We start from the raw sequence: 22,813 nt of genomic DNA on the forward strand, positions 1-22,813 counted from the left end.
CCTGGGAGGTCAAGGCTGCAGTGAGCTATGATCATGCCACTGCCTTCCAGCAGGGGCAACAGAGCAATATCCTGTTTCTAAACCAAATTATCATCATTATAATACTTCTCCACCTTGAATGAATTTTAAAAAAGAAAATATTCACAGTGTCAAACTTTCAAACAATGTAGAAGTTTATAGAGCAAAACCTGAAAAGTTCCCCCTTAATCCTTGTTCACCATCCTTTTTTTTTTTTTTTTTTTCTTTTTTTGAGACAGAGTTTCACTCCATTGCCAGGCGCCACGCTGGAGTGCAGTGGCACGATCTCGGCTCACTGCAATCTCCACCTCCTGGGTTCAAGCAATTCTCCTGCCTCAGCCTCCCGAGTAGCTGGGACTACAGGTGCGCGCCACCACGCCCAGCTAGTTTTTGTATTTTTAGTAGAGATGGGGTTTCACTATTTTGGCCAGGATGGTCTTGATCTCTTGACCTCATGATCCGCCCGCCTCGGCCTCCCAAAGTGCTGGGACTACAGGCGTGAGCCACCGCGCCCGGTCCTTTTTTCACCATCTTTAAAATAATCTCGAAATGTTTTTGTGTATTCTTATGGTTTCCTGTGTCAGCATTGACATATCTAAATGTGAATTTTAGTTGAGTGTCTCTAGGCCACCCTCAGGCTCAATAATTCTCTAAAACAGGGGTTCCCGACCCCTACTACTGGTCTGTGGCCTGTTAGGAAGTGGGCCACACAGCGGAAGGTGAGCTGCAGGCCAGTGAGCAAAGCTTCATCTGTATTTACAGCCACTCCCTATCACTCACATTACCGCCTGAGCTCTGCCTCCTGTCAGATCAGAGGTGGCATTAGATTCTTATAGGAGGGCAAACCCTGTTATGAACTGTGCATGCCAGGGATCTAGGTTGCACGCTCCTTATGAGAATCTAATGCCTGATGATCTGTCACTGTCTCCCAATACCCCTAGATGGAACCATCTAGTTGCAGGAAAATAAGCTCAGGGCTCCCACTGATTCTACATTATGGTGAGTTGTGTAATTATTTCATTATATATCACAGTGTAATAATAATGGAAATGACGTACACAATTAATGTAATGCACTTGAATCACCCCCAAACCATCCCCTTGCCCCAGTATATGGAAAAATTGTCTTCCATAAAACCAGTCCCTGGTGCCAAAAAGGTTGGGGACTGCTGTTGTAGATTAAATACTTTCTTAAAGGATGTAGGAGGTGTCTCTTTTGTGAATGAATGTTTAAATATGTGAGTCAGTGAATGAATGGAAGGACCAAAATAGGATATTTTAAATAAAACATTTTTTGCTATATATTATAATGCAAAACTAGTTAGATGGAAGGCAGCCAAATAACTTACTCTGGGAAAATGTATTATAAGAAATTATCATTTATCTTCAATGGTAATTCTTTAGAATTTGAGTAGGAATGTTCTATTACAGGGCGCAGTTTCATTCAAGGATGTAGCTGTGGGTTTCACCCGGGAAGAATGGCAGCTACTGGACCCTGTTCAGAAGACTCTGTACCGAGATGTGATGTTGGAAAATTATAGCAACCTAGTATCACTGGGTAAGCACAGTTTTCCTGGGTAGTGTAGGTAATCAATTGCCCTCCCTTCCTTTTTTTTTTTTTTTTTTTTTTTTTGAGACAGAATCTAGCTTTGTTACCCAGGCTGGAGTGCAGTGCATGATCTCAGCTCACTGCACCTCCGCCTCCCAGGTTCAAGTGATTCTCCTGCCTCAGCCTCCTGAGTAGCTGGGATTATAGGAACCCACTACCACACTCAGCTAATTTTTGAATTTTTAGTAGAATGGGATTTCACTGTGTTGGCCAGGCTGGTCTTGAACTCCTGACCTTGTGATCTGCCCACTTCAGCCTCCCAAAGTCCTGGGATTACAAGCATGAGCCACCACACCCAGCTTCCCCTTTCTTTCTGAGTAATAAAAGGGGTAAGGCCTCATAAATGCTTTACTTTTTTTAGACTTCAGTTTTATACATCATAGATTTTTAGTACTTTCTGGCCTCATTTACAAAGGATGTTAAAGGCCTTTACTTGGCCTAGATGTGAATTATTTAACCCCTTAAATGTAATGTTTGCCATGTTTCAGAAGTCTTATAGCCCAAGTATGTGAGTTCATGTGTCCTTTATGATTTTCCTTGATACTTTCCTAGGGTATCAAGTTACCAAAGCAGATGCATTATTCCGGTTGGAGCACAGAAAACTATGGATACTAGAGGAAGAAATCCAGAGTCAGGTTTGTCCAGGTAAGTGGAAAACCAGTCCTATGGGAGAACTTGAAATAATATCACAGTTGAACAGAAATAGGGGGGCACCTCTGAAATGTTGTTTGGAGAAGTCTTTTTGAAGTTCTTTGTAAATGTGACTCAGGACAGCTGACATAAGCTCCTCATATACCTTAATACTGCCTCCACTTTTAAGTCTCTCCGTATTAGAACTCTTTTGCCTGGCTTTTAAAACAATCCATGTTCTTCTTTTAGATACTCTGATCAAATCCCTCTCTGGCCATCTTGGAACTTGATTTCCTGGTTAATCTTTCTTCCTGGCATCTTTAGTTTACTCATTTTTCCTGCTTCCATCTCCCTAATCAATAGGCATAGCCCATATTTTCAGGTAGTCCTAGATCATCCTGTCATCTCCTCATTTGGTGTGTTTCATTCCTCTCAGTTTTTTCTGTTTTGTTCTTCTTCCATTTATAAATGTCTCAGACTTCATTCTCTATCCACAGTCTCACTTCCTCTTCTCTCCTGGGCCCTTGCTATGAGCTTCTACCCCTTTTATTACATGATCACAGTGGATTCATTCGTCTCTTTTCTAGAGGATGCCTGGCAAGGCAATGATCACACAGAATGGCACCAGGAAAACCAAGGCAGCCTTGAAACTATGGAGAGGCACCACAAATATCATACATTTGGCAAAATAATATCTCATCTGACCTCACACCCCTTTTGTACTTGGGAAACACCTGAATCCTAACCTAGAGTACTTTATTCAAAATAAAAGCTATGCAAGAAGTGAAGGTGAATGTCCTGGATATGAGAAAGTTTTTCTTTATACTAAGCATGAGAAAATTCATACTGAAGGGCAATACAATGAATATAACGAATGTGTAAAGGCTTCTAGTCATAAGTCACAGCTCATTAAACACTGGAAAACTCAAACAGGAGAGAAACAGTATGACTGCAGTGACTGTAGGAAAGCCTTTCTCCAGAAATCAGACCTCATTAAGCATCAAAGAACGCACACAGGAGAGAAGCCCTATGGATGCAGTAGATGTCAGAAAGCCTTCAGCCGGAAGTCCCGTCTCATTTTACACCAGACAACCCATACAGGAGAGAAACCTTATGAGTGCAGTAAGTGTGGGAAGGCTTTTACTGATAAGTCATGCCTTAATAAACATCAAAGAACTCACACAGGAGAGAGACACTTTGAGTGTCGTATATGTCAGAAAGGTTTTAGTGATAAGTTACAACTCACTTTACATCAAAGAACTCATACCGGAGAGAAACCCTATGGATGCGGCAAATGTCAGAAAAGCTTTAGCAATAAGTCACAGCTCATGATCCATCAGAGAACTCACACGGGAGAGAAACCCTATGGTTGTGATGAGTGTGGGAAAACATTCCCCCTTAAGTTCAGCCTCATTTTACATCAAAAAATCCATACAGGGGAAAAACCCTATGGGTGTAATGAATGTGGGAAAGCCTTCATTCAGAGATCTGAGCTCATTAGACATCACAGAACTCACACGGGAGAGAAACTGTATCACTGCAGTGAATGTGGAAAAGGTTTTAGTGTAAAGTCACTCCTCAATACTCACTGGAGAACTCATACGGGAGAGAAACCCTATGGATGCAGCGAATGTGGGAAAATGTTCTCCATCAAGTTTAGCCTCATTCTACACCAAAGAACTCATACAGGGTAGAAACCCTATGAGTGCAGTCAGTGTCAGAAGGCTTTCACCCAAAAGTCACACCTGACTATTCATCAGCGGTCTCACACTGGAGAGAAACCTTATGAATGTGGTGAGTGTCACAAAGCCTTCAGCCGGAAGTCCTATCTCCTGATCCATCAGAGAATTCACTCGGGAGAGAAGCCTTATGAATGCCTTGAATGTGGGAAAACTTTCTCTCACAAGTTTAGTCTCATTATTCATCAGAGAATCCATACAGGAGAGAAACCCTATGGATGTAGTGAATGTGGGAAAACTTTCCCCATCAAGTTTAGCCTGGTTTTACATCAGAAAACACATTCAGGAGAGAAACCCCACCAATGCAGCGAATGTCAGAAATCTTTTGCCCAGAAGTCACATCTTATTATACACCAAAGAACACATACAGGTGAGAAACCTTATGGATGCAGTGAGTGTTGGAAAAGCTTCTCCCACAAATTCAGCCTCATTCTACATCAAAAAACACACAGAGGAGAAAAATCATAAATGAAGTGAATATCTGAAAGTTGCCAGTGAGAAGGACTAGCCCATTATACCACAAGGTTAATATAGGAGTGAAACCTCAAGGCCACAGCAAATATGAACAAACCGTTTTCAAGCTTACACATCATTCCTCATCAGAGAATAGTGCTGGGCAAGATGCAAGTCAGGAGGTAATACCGTTTCCAATAAATGCCAATTGAATATAAGCCACAGGGAACAAACAGGAAGGAATGTCTGTGTTATTGATTGTAGGGATGTTATTGGCAGAAAGTTCAGTTACTTCAGTATCAGATAATTGACACTGAGGAAGAAATTCTGTACTTTAGGCCAGGTGCAGGGGCTCACACCTAATCTAAGCACTTTGGGAAGCCAAGGTGGAAGGATTGCTTGAGCTCAGGAGTTCAAGACCAGCATTTTCAACATAGTAAAACGCCATCTCTACAAAAAATACAAAAATTAACTGGACATGGTGGTGAACACATGTAGTCCCAGCTACTCAGAAGGCTGGGGCAGGAGAATGGCTTGAGCCATTCTCAAGCAATGGGAGGTGGAGGTTTCAGTGAGCCAAGATTTCGCCAGCATTGGCTACAGTTTGTCTCAAAAAAAACAAAAAGAAAAAAGAAATTTGTATGTTAATGAATCTGGGAAATCATGCTTTCATCATTATTTTTTTTCCTGCTCTTGTGATATAATAAGCAACATTATAGAAAGTATTAAATATGTAAATAAATATGCTTGTCAGAAAACAAAGCAAAAAATATCAGGACAATACTAAATATTTAAGTGTTTTGTACTTATTTTTATTATAAAAATGATTATTCATATTTGGGAATTGCATGTGTTAACATCACAATTGTGAATTTGTAGTAGATATACTTAAATGTGCATAAAACCTTCACATAGAATATCTGCATTGAATCTTTGTATAATGCTACATAAATTATAATTGAACTGCAGTGGTTCATTGTTTTTGTAAAAAAATACAATTCTGTATATCTTTATCTCCTAGTGTTTGCTAGTATTTGTAAATGGGTCTGGAAGATGTGCTGCTCTTGAGTAAAACTTTATCTCATCAATTCTAAGATAGACATTTTTCCAATACATTACCACTGCTAAAATTTAAATGTGGCACATATAATTGATGGCTTAACATATTTAAATGGAGAACTTGGTGTATAAAATTGTGGTGTGCCATACAATCAAAGGTGTCTTAGATTGGATGAAATATAGTAGAAGCCGTCATCTTTTTTTTTTTTTTTGAGACAGAGTTTCGCTCCTGTTACCCAGGCTGGAGTGCATTGGCGCGATCTCGGCTCACCGCAACCTCCGCCTCGTGGGTTCAGGCAATTCTCCTGCCTCAGCCTCTTGAGTAGCTGGGACTACAGGCACGCGCCACCATGCTCGGCTAATTTTTTTTATATGTTTAGTAGAGACGGAGTTTCACCATGTTGACCAGGATGGTCTCGATCTCTTGACCTCGTGATCCACCCGCCTCGGCCTCCCAAAGTGCTGGGATTACAGGCTTGAGCCACCGCGCCCGGCCTTGAAGCCGTCATCTTTATATAGGGTTTTGTTTCTTACCAACCAACAAAATATTGGGGGAATGAGGAAGATGAGTCTTCGCAGGTTTTATGCCCCTTCTGAATTCTAACTAGTTTGAGAGATAGTCCCTGATATCAGATAGATGGAAATTAAATAATTGTTGCAGTCCTGGTTTTTTTGCATGAATGCATAATGTGGCTTGATCCCATAGTCAAATAAAATAAGCTTCTCTTTCCTTCATAGTCACAAGGTGTGCAAGATGTGTTTCCCTTTGAAACAGAATAAGCCAAACATAAGAGATGTTTTTATTAATCTTTCTCTAGAATGTAGCAGGAAAGTCTCCTAAACTGCTTTCTGAAATTGAGAATAAATTCTAAGATGCATCGAACTTGATTTTAATTTTACAAAAATGTTTCCTTTTCAAGCACAATGTTTTTCTTTAAAATAGATGACTGCAATTATAGCAGTTACCCAGGATAAGGTGTTGAACAGTCTCACGTGACTCCACAAGTTATACTTACATAAGACTCCAAGAAAGACAAAGGCTACAGTATAGCATGAAAAATAAAATCCAATGAAATGAAATACAGGTAAATATGATGGCGTTCTGAGACACACAGGCACAGATTCAAGGTATCTTTTTCAGTCACACAGGATACTATTTGTCTCCAGATCACCAACCACCAAATACAGGTGAGATCTCAGTTTCATGGGAACCAAGGCACAAAATTACTGAGAGGTCTTTTATATACATAAGTCACAGCCAAAATCAGGCTTTTTTTTTTTTTTTTTTTTTTTTTTTTTTTTTTTTTTTTTTGAGACGGAGTTTCGCTCTTGTTGCCCAGGCTGGAGTGCAATGGCGCGATCTCGGCTCACCGCAACCTCCGTCTCCTGGGTTCAGGCAATTCTCCTGCCTCAGCCCCCTGAGTAGCTGGGATTACAGACACGCGCCACCGTGCCCAGCTAATTTTTTGTATTTTTAGTAGAGACGGGGTTTCACCATGTTGACCAGGATGGTCTCGATCTCTTGACCTCGTGATCCACCCGCCTCGGCCTCCCAAAGTGCTGGGATTACAGGCGTGAGCCACCGCGCCCGGCCCAAAATCAGGCTTTTTAAACAGAGGTAGATCATCCATCTATTTTCAAAAGACAGGCCAGGCACAGTGGCTCACACCTGTAATCCCAGCACTCTTGGAGGCTGAGGCAGGTGGATCATGGGAGGTCAGGAGTTTGAGACCAGCCTGGGCAGCATGGTGAAACCCTGTCTCTACTAAAAACACAAAAATTAGCTGGGTGTGGTGGTGCACACCTGTAATCCCAACAACTTGGGAGGCTGAGGCAGGAGAATCGCTTGAACCAAGGAGGCGGAGGTTGCAGTGAATTGAGATCGCGCCACTGCACTCCAGCCTGGGCGACAGCAAGACTCCGCCTGAAAATAAAGAATGATAGTGTAGGCAAGCTGGAGTATGCAACTCAATGGGAGTTTGGGATTTTTTTTTTTATTTTGAGTCAGAGTCTCACTCTGTCACCCAGGATGGAGTGCAGTGGTGCAGTCTCCACTCACTGCAACCTTTGCCTCTCAGGTTCAAGCCATTCTCCTGCCTCAGCCTCCAGAGTAGCTGGGATTACAGGCGCACATCACTTCACAACCTAGAGAAATCAATGCTTTGTGTATTACACTATAAAAGTCAGCAGACTATTTTGGTGCAAGATCAGACAGTAAGTATTTCAGGCTTTGCAGGCTACGTACGATCTCTTGCATACTCTATTATTTTACTATTTAAAAATATTAAAAACCAATCTTAGTTCAAGGGCAAAGCAGACTGTGGACTAGATATGGCTCATGAGCAGCAATTTGCTAACCCCTGGAACCCTGAATTCAACAGCAAAATCCTAAAAGTGTTAGAAGAAAATACAAGAGAATGTCTTTATGATCTTAATGTGAGGAAGAATTTCTTTAAAAAGACTTAGCATAGGCCGGGCGCGGTGGCTCACGCCTGTAATCCCAGCACTTTGGGAGGCCGAGGCGGGTGGATCACGAGGTCAAGAGATCGAGACCATCCTGGTCAACATGGTGAAACCCCGTCTCTACTAAAAATACAAAAAAAAAAATTAGCTGGGCATGGTGGCACGTGCCTGTAATCCCAGCTACTCAGGAGGCTGAGGCAGGAGAATTGCCTGAACCCAGGAGGCGGAGGTTGTGGTGAGCCGAGATAGCGCCATTGCACTCCAGCCTGGGTAACGAGCAAAACTCCGTCTCAAAAAAAAAAAAAAAAGACTTAGCATAAACTATAATAGAAAATATTAAGGCCAAGGGTAGTGGGTCGTGAGATTACAGTGAGCTGAGATCATGCCATTGCACTCCAGCCTGGGCAACAGAGCAAGACTCCCCATCTCAAAAAAAAAAAAGGGAAAATGGGGAATTGTTTGTTTTGAGTTCTCAACATGTACAGAGCACCCTTGGCATAACTAACTCCATTTTACAAAAATACTTCATCTTACATTTCAAAAGGCCTCGTGCCAACTTGGACCAGATGTTTTGCCTAATCAATAAATATTGCATCCAACCAGATAAGGACATAAACAGGCACGCTCTATGTAAGTCCTCACCTGAGGACTCTGGCCATAAAAAGAGCACGACTTCACAAGATTGAAACAGCGGTCTTAACAGGCACCATCTTGCTGTCACTTGCAATAAGCACCCAGTATTTGCTGCCAAAGGCTATGCCCACATCAAAGACTCTTCCTTTCAAGATGTTGACATCCACCCAGATCAGGGAGGACATTCTCTTTGTCCATGTGGCTCTCCTTGAACTTTTTCCTACCCCTTTTCTCTTGTTAAATTTTACTTTGATGTAATATTTAATCTTTAAACATGTAAATTTATATATTGATTAAAATACTATTATGTATGGTTTGCTTTATTATAGAGTAGCTTGAGCCTGTGTGCCCATGTTTCTGACTACTGAGTGAACAGGGAGTCCTAAGGAGAATTGCCTCTGTGGGAATTCCAAGTAGCTTGTGGCTTTTATGATTGAAACAGCATCAGTAAAAATCTGACCTTGTCGAAAGGCACAGACAAACATGGACTTAGTTATGTCAGACTTCGCATCGCTTATGACGGAACACTGGTATAAGGTTCTGGCTGACTGATTTACATTGCCTTACAAAATTTAGGGACTGTTTGATTTGTCTCTGCCATAGTTCACTGCTGCTACAGCTGAAAGGAGCTTAAACTGAGGCACAGAGAAATGCAAGACCGGAGCAGAAAAGGGCAGACACAAGAAAGGCACAAAACAGCACAAAGATACTCTGGTCTTCTTTCAGTAGTCTCAGTTGCAAGCAAAGGCACTGCAGGTTTGATGACATCATCCTGGAAAGAATGGTTGTGTGCGATTCCTTGCTTATCCGATGACGCCATCATAATGATGTAGGGCAGGTGAGCCTCAAATTGGGGCTGAGGCCAGGAGGGTTCTTGGCTTAACCCAGGAAAGAATTTAGGGGCCCCACAGTGATGTTAGATAGGAACTTTTATCAAAGTGGCAGTGCACAGCAGCAGCAGCAGAGATACTGCTCCTTGCGGAGCAATGTGCCCAGAGCTGCAGCTCCGAGGCAGCTCTTCAGTCATACTTCTGCCTACTTTTATATGCAAAGTAAGGGGCGGATTATGCATAAATTTCTAGAAAAAGGTCATAACTTTCAGGTCATCAGCTTGTTGCCATGGAAAATGGCAATAAGTCCCAGGTGTTACCACGGAAATGGTAAGCTTGACATGGCATACTATGTCTTATTGTGAGATACGGCAAGATTTCTCTTCAAACAGCCTGCTCAACCTTTTATTCTTTAATTCCTAGTACCCCCCACCGACCTTTCTTCTCCTTTTCTACTTTCTAACTTTACTACATGCCCGTGCATACCACAGCACTAGTGGCATTATCAGCACCAGCTCACATTCCTTTCCTTATTTAAAAAAAAACTAGCTCTCTAGTTCACCACAAACAACCCCTTCCTCCTCTCCCCTCTCTCCCATCACGCATCCACCTTATCAAAAACAAAATTTAAATGTTTAGCCAATCAAGTCTAGTTTAAATTGTGCAGTCTGACCCCAGCCAATGGGAAAAGGACATGGGGGCAGGAGTTACGTTAAAAATAAAAACTTTACTCTCCTTTGTTCTTTGTGCTCTCGTAGCAACCGGCCTTACAAAAAGCACCCTCCTGTGCAAAAATAAATTTGCTTTACTAAAAAATCCTTTGTCTAAGTACTCGTTTTTCCTTGCAACTCTAAGCCTTATTTCTAAGACTTTTGAAAAGCTGCTTCTGCCCTGTTGCTCTTTTAGCTAGTCCTCAATTTGGTCTGGTGTTGGAGCCCAGCTTCTGGAGTCAGGTCCCACCGCCTACGTTGATAGTGGCTTTTGTATTCGGTTTTTTTCATAGAACACAATTTCAAATTTCTACACTTGGTGTTTTCCAAACAGGCCTGAAGCAAAAAGCAACCTTTAATATGAATATATATATGAATATTATGAATAATTTAATATGAATATATATATCATATATGGATATATATATGATATATATATCTCCTCACTCACAACTTTAAAATCATTAGCTGAGATGCAGGGGCTTGCCATGAGCCTTGACTGCCCAAGCTAAGTGGCCTATTTTTTCCCCGTTTCTCAAAGCATATTCTCTACTATATAGACAACTGAAATTCCACTAAGATGGCCATGCTCTTAGTGGCCATCTGTGGTTTCCTCTGACAGTTTCCTAGTAGTCAGTCAATAAAGGGTGCAGTCACCTCTCCCTAGCTAACTGAGGTAGACATAGCTGGCACTGTGTTGGCCTTGGTTCCATTTGAGCGTCTGAATATCTGTGTGGTTTGTGCAGTGTTGCTGGTGTTCCTTCCAACCTCACAGTGCAAGGGTTGAGGTGTCAGGAGAGGGAACACATCAGTGCCGTTTCACTGTCTCCAGTGTCAAAGCAAAATTAAAAGGCAGACCAGACTTGAAAAACTCCTGAGCAAACAAAACGCGTTAGGCCTTAAAAACAGCCTTAACCTGCTTAACCTGTAAACATAAGCAAAAATTCACTTGAGTATATCTGGTAGATGGTTGTGTTAGGGAAAGACAAAACTCAATCTCAACTGATCAAACGCAGCCAACTCATATACCATTATGTCATCAGGGACTTTCCAAGGCAAATTTAAAAAATCCATTTTTATAATTGTAACTAATTTTTTTTTTTTTTTTTTTTGAGTCGGAGTTTCGCTCTTGTTACCCAGGCTGGAGTGCAATGGCACGATCTCGGCTCACTGCAACCTCCGCCTCCTGGGTTCAGGCAATTCTCCTGCCTCAGCCTTCCGAGTAGCTGGGACTACAGGCTGCGCCACCATGCCCAGCTAATTTTTGTATTTTTAGTAGAGACGGCTTTTCACCATGTTGACCAGGATGGTCTCGATCTCTTGACCTTGTGATCCACCTGCCTCGGCCTCCCAAAGTGCTGGGATTACAGGCGTGAGCCACCGCACCCGGCCCCTATTATGGTTTTATTTTTAACCTATTTATGATTTCACATTTAAAGTGGGTGTTTAGTGGGCAACAAATAGTTGGCCTTCCTTTTTTATCCAATTAACAACCTGTAAGGCCGGTGCCTCCTTGGGAGCCGAATGGACACGCCCTTCTCTCTCCGTGCCTAAAAACTGCGTCACCATTGTGAGCACATTGCTCAGCATTTGCCCTCTCCACGCAGGCTCCCCCTTGCCCATTTCCGCATTCCAATCTCAGCCCTGCACCCACCAGAAATTCTGAAAAGGCCCGCCAAGAACCTGCCCTATGGTAGCTCCCCCGTACATCCTCGGCCAGCCCCTCGTCCGTGCTCACTCCCTTCATACCCAATGGAAATGCCCCCGCTTTGTTCGCCTCGCCCGACCCCAGTCTTTTAATACCCAGTAGAACTACCTTGTCTTTGTTTCCCCCGTAGTCAATCAGCTACTTCTACTCCCTATAAAACCCCAAGCCCCAAGAAGAGAAGCGTGACTTCTTTGGCCCCTTTCCAGGACCATAGAACCTCGCCCGGGAGCTGAATAAATTGGCTTTTAATTTCCTCACTCCGGTCTCTGTTTTCTCCTTGAACTCGATAAGAAGTCTAACACAACCTCTGTCTTTTTACTGGGGCATTTAGATCATTTATATTTAATGTATTGATGTGTTTAGATTTAAATTACTAATTTACTATTTTTTATTCTATGTCTTCTTTGTTCTCCTTTTCCTCCTTTTCTGCCTTCCCGTAGAGTAGCTATGTTTATTATTACATATTGTCTCCTTTGTTGGCTTATTAACTATAAATCTTTGTCATTTAAGTGATTCCTTTAGATACATCATTATGAGAGATTGCATGTTTACATCCCCTCCAAATTTACATGTTGAAGTCCTAATCCTTAAGGGATGGCATTAGGAAGTGGAACCTTTGGAAGATAATTACGTCTTGAAAGTGGAACCCTCATGATGAGACATTACTGTCTTATGAGACAATACAGAAGAGAGTTTGTTTTCTCTTTCTCAGCTCTTTGCCATGTGAAGACACAATGAGATGACCACACATAAACCAGGAAATGGACTCTTACTGGACAGATCTGCCAACACCTTGATTGTGTTCTAGAGTCCAGTCCTAGAGACTCCTCTACCTCTGGAACTGTGAGAAATGAATGTTGTTTAAGACAATCAGTCTATGGTGTATTTTTTTTCTAGTAGCCTAACCTGAAAGAAAATCATGAACTTATCATTTAACTTTATATCACTTAATGTATAATAAAATAATCTTACAATAATTTATCTCTGTTTCTTGTGACCAGGTCAGTGTCAGTGAAGAGACTGTCTTCTAGAGGCTACTGGAATACATACCTGAGGTATGGGTAATCTTGATTTTACACGAAAAATTCACTCTAGCATTCCTAACGCCATTTATCTTTGGATACTTTATAATATATGAGGAAATATCTGGCATTTAAACTTCATTTAGTGTAGGCAAATTTTGAGTCCAAGTTTCAGCCAGCCAACCAAGTCAACTGTTAGCACCACTCAATTTAGGTCACACATTGAAATTGCCAGTAGACTGTAATCTCCATGAACGAGGATCTTTGTGCCTGTTTCCAGCTTTTGTATTCCCAGCACGCACAACAGTGTTTGACACATAATAGGCATTTTATAAACGTTCGTTGGATAAATGAGTGAATGATCAATCCCTTTAAAGGTTCTCTGTTCTCTGAGGCAGGTTATAAAATTATAGGGAGCAGGTTTGGTGCTAGAATTCATCAACTTAATTGATCAACTGAGCCTCAATATCGAATAGAATCATGTCTCCTTCAGAGTTTTGATTTCAGGTAGCTCCCACCTTCGTGGATGTAAAGGCTTATTCTGCCTTTGACTTTTCCAGGGCGGGAAAGCCATGTTTTAGGGTTGGCTCCCCACTTTGGTCGGCGGCTGCGATCAACCGCGTTTCTCCACACCAGTTATAACCAAAGCTTTAACACACCGTCGTTTTAGCCTTTCTGTCACTGACTCCTTCCTCGAAGGCTACGTCTGACGTAGATACAGAGATACCTCTTAGGCAGTTCTCAAAGGCTGCTTTCTCCGTAAGGTCCCTCCAGCCAGAAGCATCCTCAGGATAATAGCCCCTCCGATTGTTGCTCGAGGTCCCTCCCTCTTGAAATTCCTCTAAGATTGCCGCGCCCACATGGTTTCTTTCCATTCCTTTTAGGATCAAAGTGCTTAAATGTCTGTGACCATCTTTACCCTACCTGCAGAAAGATCAGGGCAGGCTTGAGCCTTTGAGAAACTAAGCAGTTTATGTAGCGCCCCTGGCGAATGTTGCAAAGCCAAGGTCCAGCAGTTTACCTGGCATGGGAAAAGGGTGGAATGGGACGTTTTCAATTGCTTTTCATCGACAGAGTCTGCCAAAGGCGCAGAAAGGGGGACTCCGCCTGCTGTACGGCCGCAGGCTTGAAAACGGCTGCTCCCAGCAAGCATCCCCCGGGCGCAACATATTGCATCATAAAAGGACGGTCTGCGCCGGTTTCCGCGTCTCTGGAAAAACGCGGTATGACCCTAGCCGGCCGCCATCACTAAAGCCTGAGGGGGTCGAGTTTGTAGAGTGCTGGGGTCGCGGGGTGGCAGGCTGAGGCGAGCGTTTAGAGATTTAAGGTCCGTGATTCGCCTCCAGCAGTGGAGACAGAGGTCATTGGTCAAGTCTGCGTGGGATTCTAGGAATGTCTCGGGGCCAGGGAGAGCGCGTTGGGGTTTTTCTGTTGCTCGCTAGCGCGGGGAGTTGGGGGGGTGTCCGTGTTGCGGTGAGCCCTGGGGAGTCCTCGCTGGGGTTCGTTTCGCAGAGTCGTGCTGGGGTTCCCCGAGTCGGGGAGTTCGTGGGCTCCGCGTTGGGACGAGCGCTTGGGAAGTCTTGGTTGCAGAGTAGCGCCGGGGCGGTTGTGGTGGGAAAGCGAATGATGTTAGTGGTGGAGACAGCTCGGGGCAGTTCGTGTTCATTGCTTATCCCATGCGTACTTAAAAAGGGGGTTGCTGGTCCCCTTGCTTCCATGCGACTATGTATTCTGTAGAAAATTTGCTTTCAGGTTCATTGCGACCCAAGTAATGACCTCCCCATCATCTTAAATACTTCTCCAGAAAATAACTCTTGTTTAGCGTATTTCATGTTTAGTGTTGGGATCAGGTGTCCAGGTATTGGTATAATTTTATTCGTTTTTAACCTAACATCTTGTCAAGTACGTATTCCCATATTACATGCTCTTTGAGAGTTTTCTTTTTTAAACTGCTGCAGTTTCATCAAGTGGTTACTTTAATTTGGGTAGAATTGATGTAGATGTAGATCCAGCACTTTCAGGAACATGTGATGGATTTCCATTAACCCAAGTTTTTTTTTTTTTAAAAGACAGAGTCTTGCTCTGTTGCCAGGCACCAGGCTGGAGTGCAGTGGCGCGATCTCAGCTCACTGCAACCTCCGCCACCCGGGTTCAAGCAATTCTCCTGCCTCAGCCTCCCGAGTAACTGGGACTACAGACGCGCGCCACCACGCCCAGCTAAATTTTATATTTTAGTAGACACGGAGTTTCACTATGTTGGCCAGGATGGTCTCGATTTTTTGACTTTGAGATCCGCCCGCCTGGGCCTCCCAAAGTACTGTGATTACAGGCGTTAGCCATCTTGCCCGGCCAACCCAAGATTTTTATTTGTTTGACTAGCTGTAGTATTTTTCCATACGTGTCTTGGACTTTTCTGGTTATGCTTATTTCTGCATAGTTAATACTTTTGTTGTAAATCGCGACTTCTTTCTTTTTGCATAAGGCCTTTCCCCTTGTTCTTTTTTTGTTTCTAATTTTACTTAGTGGACAAGAGCAGAAGTTAAAAGTGTATGTGTTTATTCTGTCACTTCATTCTACTCATGTCGTTACACATAACTTATAAATTGACGTCTTTCTGTTTTCTAGTTGAACATTTTTGTCACCTGCAAATAATTTTAGCCAGGTGGCAAGTGTATATGGAATAAGAAGAACCTGCTTCTCTGCCTCTAACTTGGGTAGGTAAATCTCTGAGTCAGTTTCCTTATTTGTGGAAAAAAAGCTGTCATAATTTCTATTTCATAGAATCATTATGAAGATGAAGAGAGCAAATGTTCTTTATGTACAAAGTGTAGTACTAGGCACGTAATAGGGTCTGAATAAATAATAACGCTGATTTACCAAGTTTTATTTCTCTTTCCCAAGGGCTTTTGACCTTTACAATTATTTTCATTTATATTTTTTCTCTTTAAAATTTTCTTTGATTTATGTTGCTCTATTTCGCAATTTCATATATTCCTGGGGAAAAAAAACTCATACTTTTTCTTAATGGTTTGTTCTTTTAATATGAGAAGGGATTTTATTTGCTAATATTTTATTTAATATTTTTGCATCCAGAAATGAAAAGATGTCTTACCCGTTTTGTTCTTTGTTTCCCAGTGGATCTGTGGAAGCTCGTAAAAGACAGTCTGGTGGCCGGGCGCGGTGGCTCAAGCCTGTAATCCCAGCACTTTGGGAGGCCGAGGCGGGTGGATCACGAGGTCAAGAGATCGAGACCATCCTGGTCAACAAGGTGAAACCCCGTCTCTACTAATACAAAAACTTAGCTGGGCATGGTGGCGCGTGCCTGTAATCCCAGCTACTCAGGAGGCTGAGGCAGGAGAATTGCCTGAACCCAGGAGGCGGAGGTTGCAGTGAGCCGAGATCGCGCCATTGCACTCCAGCCTGGGTAACAAGAGCGAAACTCCGTCTCAAAAAAAAAGACAGTCTGGTTAGATGAGATACTGAATACCGATAAAAATCAGGATTTGTCGGAAAATAAGTTGTAATCTTAAAATCCTGACACATTAAGAAATGAGATATATAGATCAGGGGGTTTGTGCGAAGTTATTTTTTTTGTTTGTTTTTTTGGAGGAGTCTCGCTCTGTCACCCAGGCTGGAGTGTAGTGGCTCCATGTCGGCTCACTACAACCTCCACCTTCCAGGTTCAAGTGATTTTCCTGCCTCAGTCTCCCGAGTGTGTGCAGAGTTCTTATGTCAGAACACAGCTAAGTGACTGTTAAGACCCTGTGGGTTTTCTCTCCTTTAAACTGTGTCTCCTTTGTTTTTTTGGCAGCAGAAATAACAGGAAACACATGAAAAATGCCATGATTGTAATGTCTGTGAGGAGAGAGCAAGACAGTTCTTCAGGGGAGGTAAACATGTTATTGCTGTTAGATCTTGAGAAATGTCTTCCTTTAGAGAGCTTTTATGGTTGACAGTGTCTTCAAATTCAGCCTCGTAATAAAGGCATGGGACATTTTCTTTGGCTTTTTCCTATTGTTTAGTGGGGTAAGCTAAAGAAAACTGGATTGGACAAAATTCTTTGGAAACTGTGCCTTGAAAATACAGGCTTCTGGTCATCCGACTTTGCCCAGGAATAAGCCTGGAGTATCCAGTAGAATTAATGGGCTGCTTAACCTCTGAATGATCCTCCATGAGGAAGAATTGTCTCAACAATAACATATCAATAACAACCAGATTTTTGTTATTAATACAGCAGAGACAACTAAAAGCTCCATTCTTTGGTAACAGCTTGGAATGCAGATACTGACAGTGCTTCTTTCTTACCTTCTTAACTCCAGGTTCAAAAAACAAAGCACCAGTTATGTTTGTTTTGGTTTTTGTATGTTAACTACTGAAATGATGTATAGCTACATTTGCATGCAAGAGATTCGAGCAAACAGAAGCATTTATATCAAAAAATACTATCTCCTTTCACCCTTTTTCTGCCCAAACTTCAACCCAAAGGGTAATAAGTGGTAATAGTTTTGGGTCTCCATCCACTTCCTCCCTGTGATTGACATGTGATAGAATATATTTATATACATTTCTGTATACGTACATGTATGTACTTACACATGTAGAATTGTGTATATTATTACCTTTTTTTCATCGAGATGTAATCTTGCTCTGTTGCATGTAGCTGGAGTGCAATGGCGTTATCTTGACTCACTGCAACCTCTGTCTTCCGAGTTTGAGGAATTCTCCTGCCTCAGTCTCCTGAGTAGCTGGGATTACAGGCGTGCACCACCACACCCTGCTAATTTTTGTATTTTTAGTAGAGATGGGGTTTCACCATGTTGACCAGGCTGGTCTGGAACTCCTGACCTCAGATGATCTGCCCTCCTTGGCCTCCTAAAGTGCTGGCATTACAGGCATGAACCACTGCACCCAGTTATATTATTACATTTTTTTTTTAACATGTCTTAGATCATATATTATTTGGGAGCTTAATTTTTTTTCATTTAAGAGAAAGCCTTGGAGATCATTGATAGCCATATGTATATGTATACATCTGCCTCATGGATTTTAACATTTTTGTAGTATATTATAGCATGGAAGTGCTGCAATTTAACCCTGTCTGCTTTTGATACACATTTAGATTATTGATAAGGTTTTCATTATTAGAAACAGAGGAATAATGAACATTCTTATTGCACATTGTTTCATATCTATGCAAATCCTGCCTTAGTGCTTTTTGAGGGTAGGAAGAATTAGTGGAATTCCATGGTCCTATGGTATGTGAAATAGTCGTGTTGTGCATAATTTGTCATGGAGAAAAGGATCAAGACATGTCTGTGTCCCTCTTTTCTATATCATTTATTGTTATCGACCTCAGATAGCATTGGAATTGTTGTTATAGGGATTATTGTCGTTTGAAGATGTGGCTGTGGACTTCACCCAGGAGGAGTGGCAGTTTTTGGACCCGTCTCAGAAGGTCTTGTACAAGGAGGTAATGTCGGAGAACTACAGAAACCTAGTATCAGTAGGTGAGGACAGCATCACAGTCACTTACCTTTTCTTCCTTACTTGGTAACCTCTGTACAGTCTCTTAGATAGTTAATGGTTTCGACTAAAGCATTGTATAGCATAGATTTTTTTTGTTGTGGTAAAATATATAACATAAAATTTACCATCTTAACCATAAGTGTGCAGTTCAGTGGGATTAAATGCATTCACAGCGTAATGCATCCACCACCACCACTACCATCTGTCTTCTAAAACTAAAACTCTGTATCCATGAAACAATAACTACCCATTCCCTCACTTCACACCAGCCCCTGGCAACCACCATTCACTTTCTGTCTTTAGGATTTTGACTTCTCTAAGTACCTTATATATTTGTGTCTGGCATATTTCACTTAGTGTGATGTTCTCAAGGTTTATCCATGTTGTAGCATGTGCCAGAATTTCCTTTTTAAGGCTGAATAATATTCCTTTGTATGTATATACCACCTTTTGCTTATCCACATATCTGTTAAGGAACACTGGGTTGCTTCCGTGTTTTAGCTCTTGTGAATCATGTTTCTATGAATATGAGTGTACAAATATCTCTTTGAGACCCTGCTTTCCATTTTTTGGGGTATATAGCCAGAAGTGGAATTGCTGGGTGACACGGTAATTCCACTGTTGATTTTTTGAGGAACAGGTTTCCACAGTGTCAGTACCATTTTACGTTCCCACCAGGAGCACACAGGATTCCAGTTTCTCCGCATCTTTGCCAACAGTTGTTATTTTCTGTTTTGTTTTGTTTTTGATAGTAGCCATCCTAATGGCTATGAATGTCATAGACTTGTATTTTCCTCCCTGGCACAAAGTGGATGTACTTTTCTCCTGAGTGAAGATTTTTACTTTATCAAAGTACAAATGCTGTGGTTCCTGAGACATAACTCTCTCCATTTTCATTGATTCCCCAGGCATACATGTCAAGTGTTCAGTGATTTCTTGTTTACAGGGTATCAAGGCACCAAGCCAGATGTACTCTTCAAGTTGGAGCGAGGAGAATCCCCATGGATAGTAGAAGGAGCAGCCTACAGTCAAACCTGTCCAGGTAAGGGAGTGAAAACTTAAGAAAATGGGGAGAAATGGCATGAAAATCCAAGCTGGTCAGAAAATGGTTGATGCTTTTAAAGTGTTCTTTAGATGACTTTACACTAGTTGGTGGCCCAGTAACCTAGTCAACAGCCTTTCTGCATCTGTGTCCACCCCTAATAGAGCTGTCCTTTTCCTGCTCTCAAAGGATCATGTCTTCCTTTCTTCTGTTTTCTGGATCTGATTTCAGTCCATGTCCTTGAATTCTTACCTGGTTCCATTCTTCCCAGCCTGTTCCCAGCTTTTCTATTCCTGCTCCCTACCTTACTTGCTTTGAAATTCCTCTCAAAACCCATCTGGATTGTGTTGCTTTTAGCACTTCTGTCGCTTAAGCATATCCCGGCCCCAGTAGAAAGGGCTGATTTCCTTCACTGAAAATCATCTCACGTTAACTCACGTGAAAGCCCTCACACCTTGCCTCTCTGGGTGCCTCTGTCGACTTACTCACCTCCTGCTCCCCTACCTTCCCAGCTTCTGTTTTCTTTTTATCTTCTGATTCTCCTAGTAGAAGTTTAATTTATTCTGAAGGCCTGAGCTCCCTGTCCCCTGCTGGAGACTCGCAAATTGACATCTCTGCTACTAATGTCTCGTCTGCACTCCAACCCCCTGTGTGTTGCCAGCCACCAGGACAGCTGTCCAAATATTTCCTTCTTCCAGTATGTGAAACCAGGATCCTCCTTTCTCCCAGATGTTTCTACTATCATATACTCATATGTAATAAAGATTTCAGCTGTGTCTTCTGACAAATAGCCTCATGCGGATATTTCCCTTACTGTTATCTCACCTACCTTCTTGTTCTGTATGTTGCCAGCACCCAGGACGATTATTCTGTGAAATTCTTTCCTTCCCTGCGCATTATATTTAGGTTCTGCTGTATTGCTCACCACTCCAGTATGTGGTCACCTTGGAGTAGCCTTGAATCGTCTCTGTTTACTCTGTTCTTTGTCTGAACATCTCAGCTGCTCCTGTCACTTTTTATTGTTTTGAAAAGGCGTTTTGAACACTCCGCTCTCAATTCCCACCTCACAGTAGGCCATGGTAATAGAGGTTCGCATTGTCTCCATTGCTACACGTGTTGACTGACTTCCGTTTTTTTGTGAGTTCCTTTCGATGTTACGGTTTCATTCCCCACTGGGCAGGGGCTACTGGAACTTAATGAGAAGACATGAAGAGTGAGTGTTGGTTGAAGAAACAAGAGGTCCACATATATGCAGAGATTCAAAAGAGAAGAACCCAGCCACGTTAAAAAAGCATCAGGGTTGTGGTAGGAGAGTCAGACGATGTCCATGAAATAAGTGACAAAATTATTCCAAGGAGGAGGAAGGCATATATTTTATTGAATGCTGCAGATAATGTCAAATAACGTGAGGACTGACATCTGTGCATTTGATCATGTTGTATTTTTACATCCAGATACCGCTCTCTTTCACTGTCAGCTCTTGTTTTACTACCAAGAAGTAGTTTTTGACTATTTGAGGGTACATTTGGAGTTTCCTCCTTTTTTTTTTTTTTTTTTAGACAGTTTTGCTCTTGTTGCCCAGGCTGGAGTGCAGTGGCCCAATCTCAGGTCACTGCAACCTCCACCTCCTGTGTTCAAGCAATTCTCCTGCCTCAGCCTCCCGAGCAGCTGAGATTACAGGCACCCACCACCACCCCTGGCTAATTTTTTTTTGTATTTTTAGTAGAGACAGGGTTTCATCATGTTGGCTGGGCTGATCTCAAACTCCTGACCTCAGGTGATCCACCCATCTCGGCGTCGCAAAGTTCTGGGATTACAGGCGTGAGCCACTGCGCCCGACCGCCTTCTTTTCTGACTTCTATCTTCTTTGTGTCTATGCTGCACTAACTTAGTAATGGTCATATATTGTTTCGTATGTGTATTGTTTTACTGGTTGGTATGAGGCTTCTTTTTACCATATTGAGAAAAGGGTTTGTGTCTTACTGTCCTTGCTTAATGTGGACTCCATAGTAGTTCACTAACAAAATTGCTTGCATGCATTCATCACAGCTTTCTTGAGTGCAGGTTTTGTTTTGTTTCATTTTGGTTTGTTTGTTTGTTTGTTTGTTTTTGAGACGGAGTTTCGCTCTTGTTACCCAGGCTGGAGTTCAATGGTGCCATCTCGGCTCACCGCAACCTCTGCCTTCTGGGTTCAGGCAATTCTCCTGCCTCAGCCTCCCGAGTAGCTGGGACTACAGGCATGCACCACCATGCCCAGCTAATTTTTCTATTTTTAGTAGAGACAGGGTTTCACCTTGTTGACCAGGATGGTCTCGATCTCTTGACCTCATGATCCACCCGCCTCGGCCTCCCAAAGTGCTGGGATTATAGGCGTGAGCCACTGCGCCCGGCCATCATTTTGGTTTTATAGTTTTGTCTTCTAATCATGGATGTGCATAAAAGCATTTTCAAACTACAGGCTATGTCTCTTGAGATTCTACTTCTGATTTGTTAGATACAGGGAGTGACCTGAGCATATGAAGTTAACAAGGGTTAGCAGGCATTTCTACCTGGAACCCTGTAGTTAAAAAGCCAGCATTTTAATAGGCTCCAAGAGAGACTCCAATGTAATGAAGGACATAGGTGTGTAAAGTTTTTAAATTTTGAGCATTTGGGCTGGGCACGGTGGCTCATGCCTGTAATCCCAGCACTTTGGGAGGCTGAGGCAGGCGCGTCACCTGAAATCGGGAGTTCAAAGCCAGTTTGAACAACTTGGAAAAACCCTGTCTCCACTAAAAATACAAAAAATTAGCTGGATGTGGTGGCAAAGCGCATGCCTGTTATCCGAGCTACTTGGGAGGCTGAGGCAGGAGAGTCGCTTGAACCTGAGAGGCAAGGTTGCGGTGAGCTGAGATCATACCATTGCACTTCAGCCTAGGCAACAAGAGCAAAACTTTGTCTCAAAAAAAAAAAAAAAATTTGAGTATTTGACTATAACGCGTTTTGCTGTATTACAAGGCTGTGCAAAATGAATTGTCAAATAGGTACAAAGACAGTAACAGGTGTCAAACATACAAAAAGTGTTTCAGAGAGAATAAAGTACTGTTTTTGTAAGCATGATAAAATTTTTTTTGCAGGAAGAATGCTGGATTTTGGATAAAAATGATGATGGAAGGCCTTCATCATCAATGGGTCAATAACAATATAAAGAAAACTTTGTGGTAGGAAATAGGAGGATGAGATGGGAGCTCCTCAGTAGATCGGCCTGTAGGAGACAACGAGAAGGGAAGTGGCTGATTACTCTGGGTTTTATGTTAATAGTTGGCTTAGAAAGTGTGAATTTGGTTTTGTTTTATCCTTTTTTTTTCCTTGAGACAGAGTCTTGCGGTCTCC

At 42.3% G+C, this 22,813-nt stretch overlaps 4 protein-coding genes across 9 annotated transcripts in view; all 4 read left to right on the forward strand.

The window, feature by feature from the left end:
• The window catches only part of LOC105723777 (zinc finger protein 613-like), a gene marked incomplete at its 3' end in the record, with an annotated part of 13,499 nt that extends 10,534 nt beyond the window's left edge, over positions 1 to 2,965 (forward strand). Inside the window, exons 3-5 of the mRNA XM_012461995.3 lie at positions 1,449 to 1,575; positions 2,179 to 2,271; positions 2,844 to 2,965. Coding sequence (XP_012317418.2) covers positions 1,449 to 1,575; positions 2,179 to 2,271; positions 2,844 to 2,965 — 342 coding nt within the window. The remainder of the gene's footprint in view (positions 1 to 1,448; positions 1,576 to 2,178; positions 2,272 to 2,843) is intronic.
• Positions 1 to 22,813, forward strand: part of LOC105723807 (zinc finger protein 577) — a 330,132-nt gene that overhangs the window by 301,173 nt on the left and 6,146 nt on the right. The window contains exons 1-6 of one of the 6 annotated variants that reach the window (XM_012462059.2): positions 14,122 to 14,200; positions 15,499 to 15,587; positions 16,009 to 16,141; positions 16,688 to 16,763; positions 18,254 to 18,380; positions 19,346 to 19,441. In XM_012462059.2, the coding sequence (XP_012317482.2) occupies positions 16,704 to 16,763; positions 18,254 to 18,380; positions 19,346 to 19,441 (283 nt within the window). In that variant the 5' untranslated portion in view covers positions 14,122 to 14,200; positions 15,499 to 15,587; positions 16,009 to 16,141; positions 16,688 to 16,703. Of the gene's footprint in view, positions 1 to 14,121; positions 14,201 to 14,337; positions 15,588 to 16,008; positions 16,142 to 16,684; positions 16,764 to 18,253; positions 18,381 to 19,345; positions 19,442 to 22,813 lie in introns of those variants that run through there. The other 5 variants (XM_012462075.2, XM_064380970.1, XM_012462067.3 and 2 more) reach the window with 5 other exon arrangements.
• On the forward strand, positions 2,967 to 4,464 carry LOC135276689 (zinc finger protein 182-like; the record flags this gene model as incomplete). The annotated part of the gene is made up of 1 exon (XM_064380765.1): positions 2,967 to 4,464. A coding segment is annotated over one exon (984 nt), but the record flags the coding sequence as incomplete, so codon positions are not given.
• LOC110569336 (large ribosomal subunit protein eL31-like) overlaps positions 19,353 to 22,813 on the forward strand; it is a 56,856-nt gene continuing 53,395 nt past the window's right edge. The window contains exon 1 of the mRNA XM_064380973.1: positions 19,353 to 19,441. The gene's annotated coding sequence lies outside the window, so the exon portion shown is untranslated. The remainder of the gene's footprint in view (positions 19,442 to 22,813) is intronic.

The sequence above is a fragment of the Aotus nancymaae genome, unplaced genomic scaffold, assembly GCF_030222135.1.
Source record: "Aotus nancymaae isolate 86718 unplaced genomic scaffold, 86718_ANA_hifiasm-v0.15.2.pri h1tg000028l, whole genome shotgun sequence".
NCBI lineage: Eukaryota > Metazoa > Chordata > Mammalia > Primates > Aotidae > Aotus > Aotus nancymaae.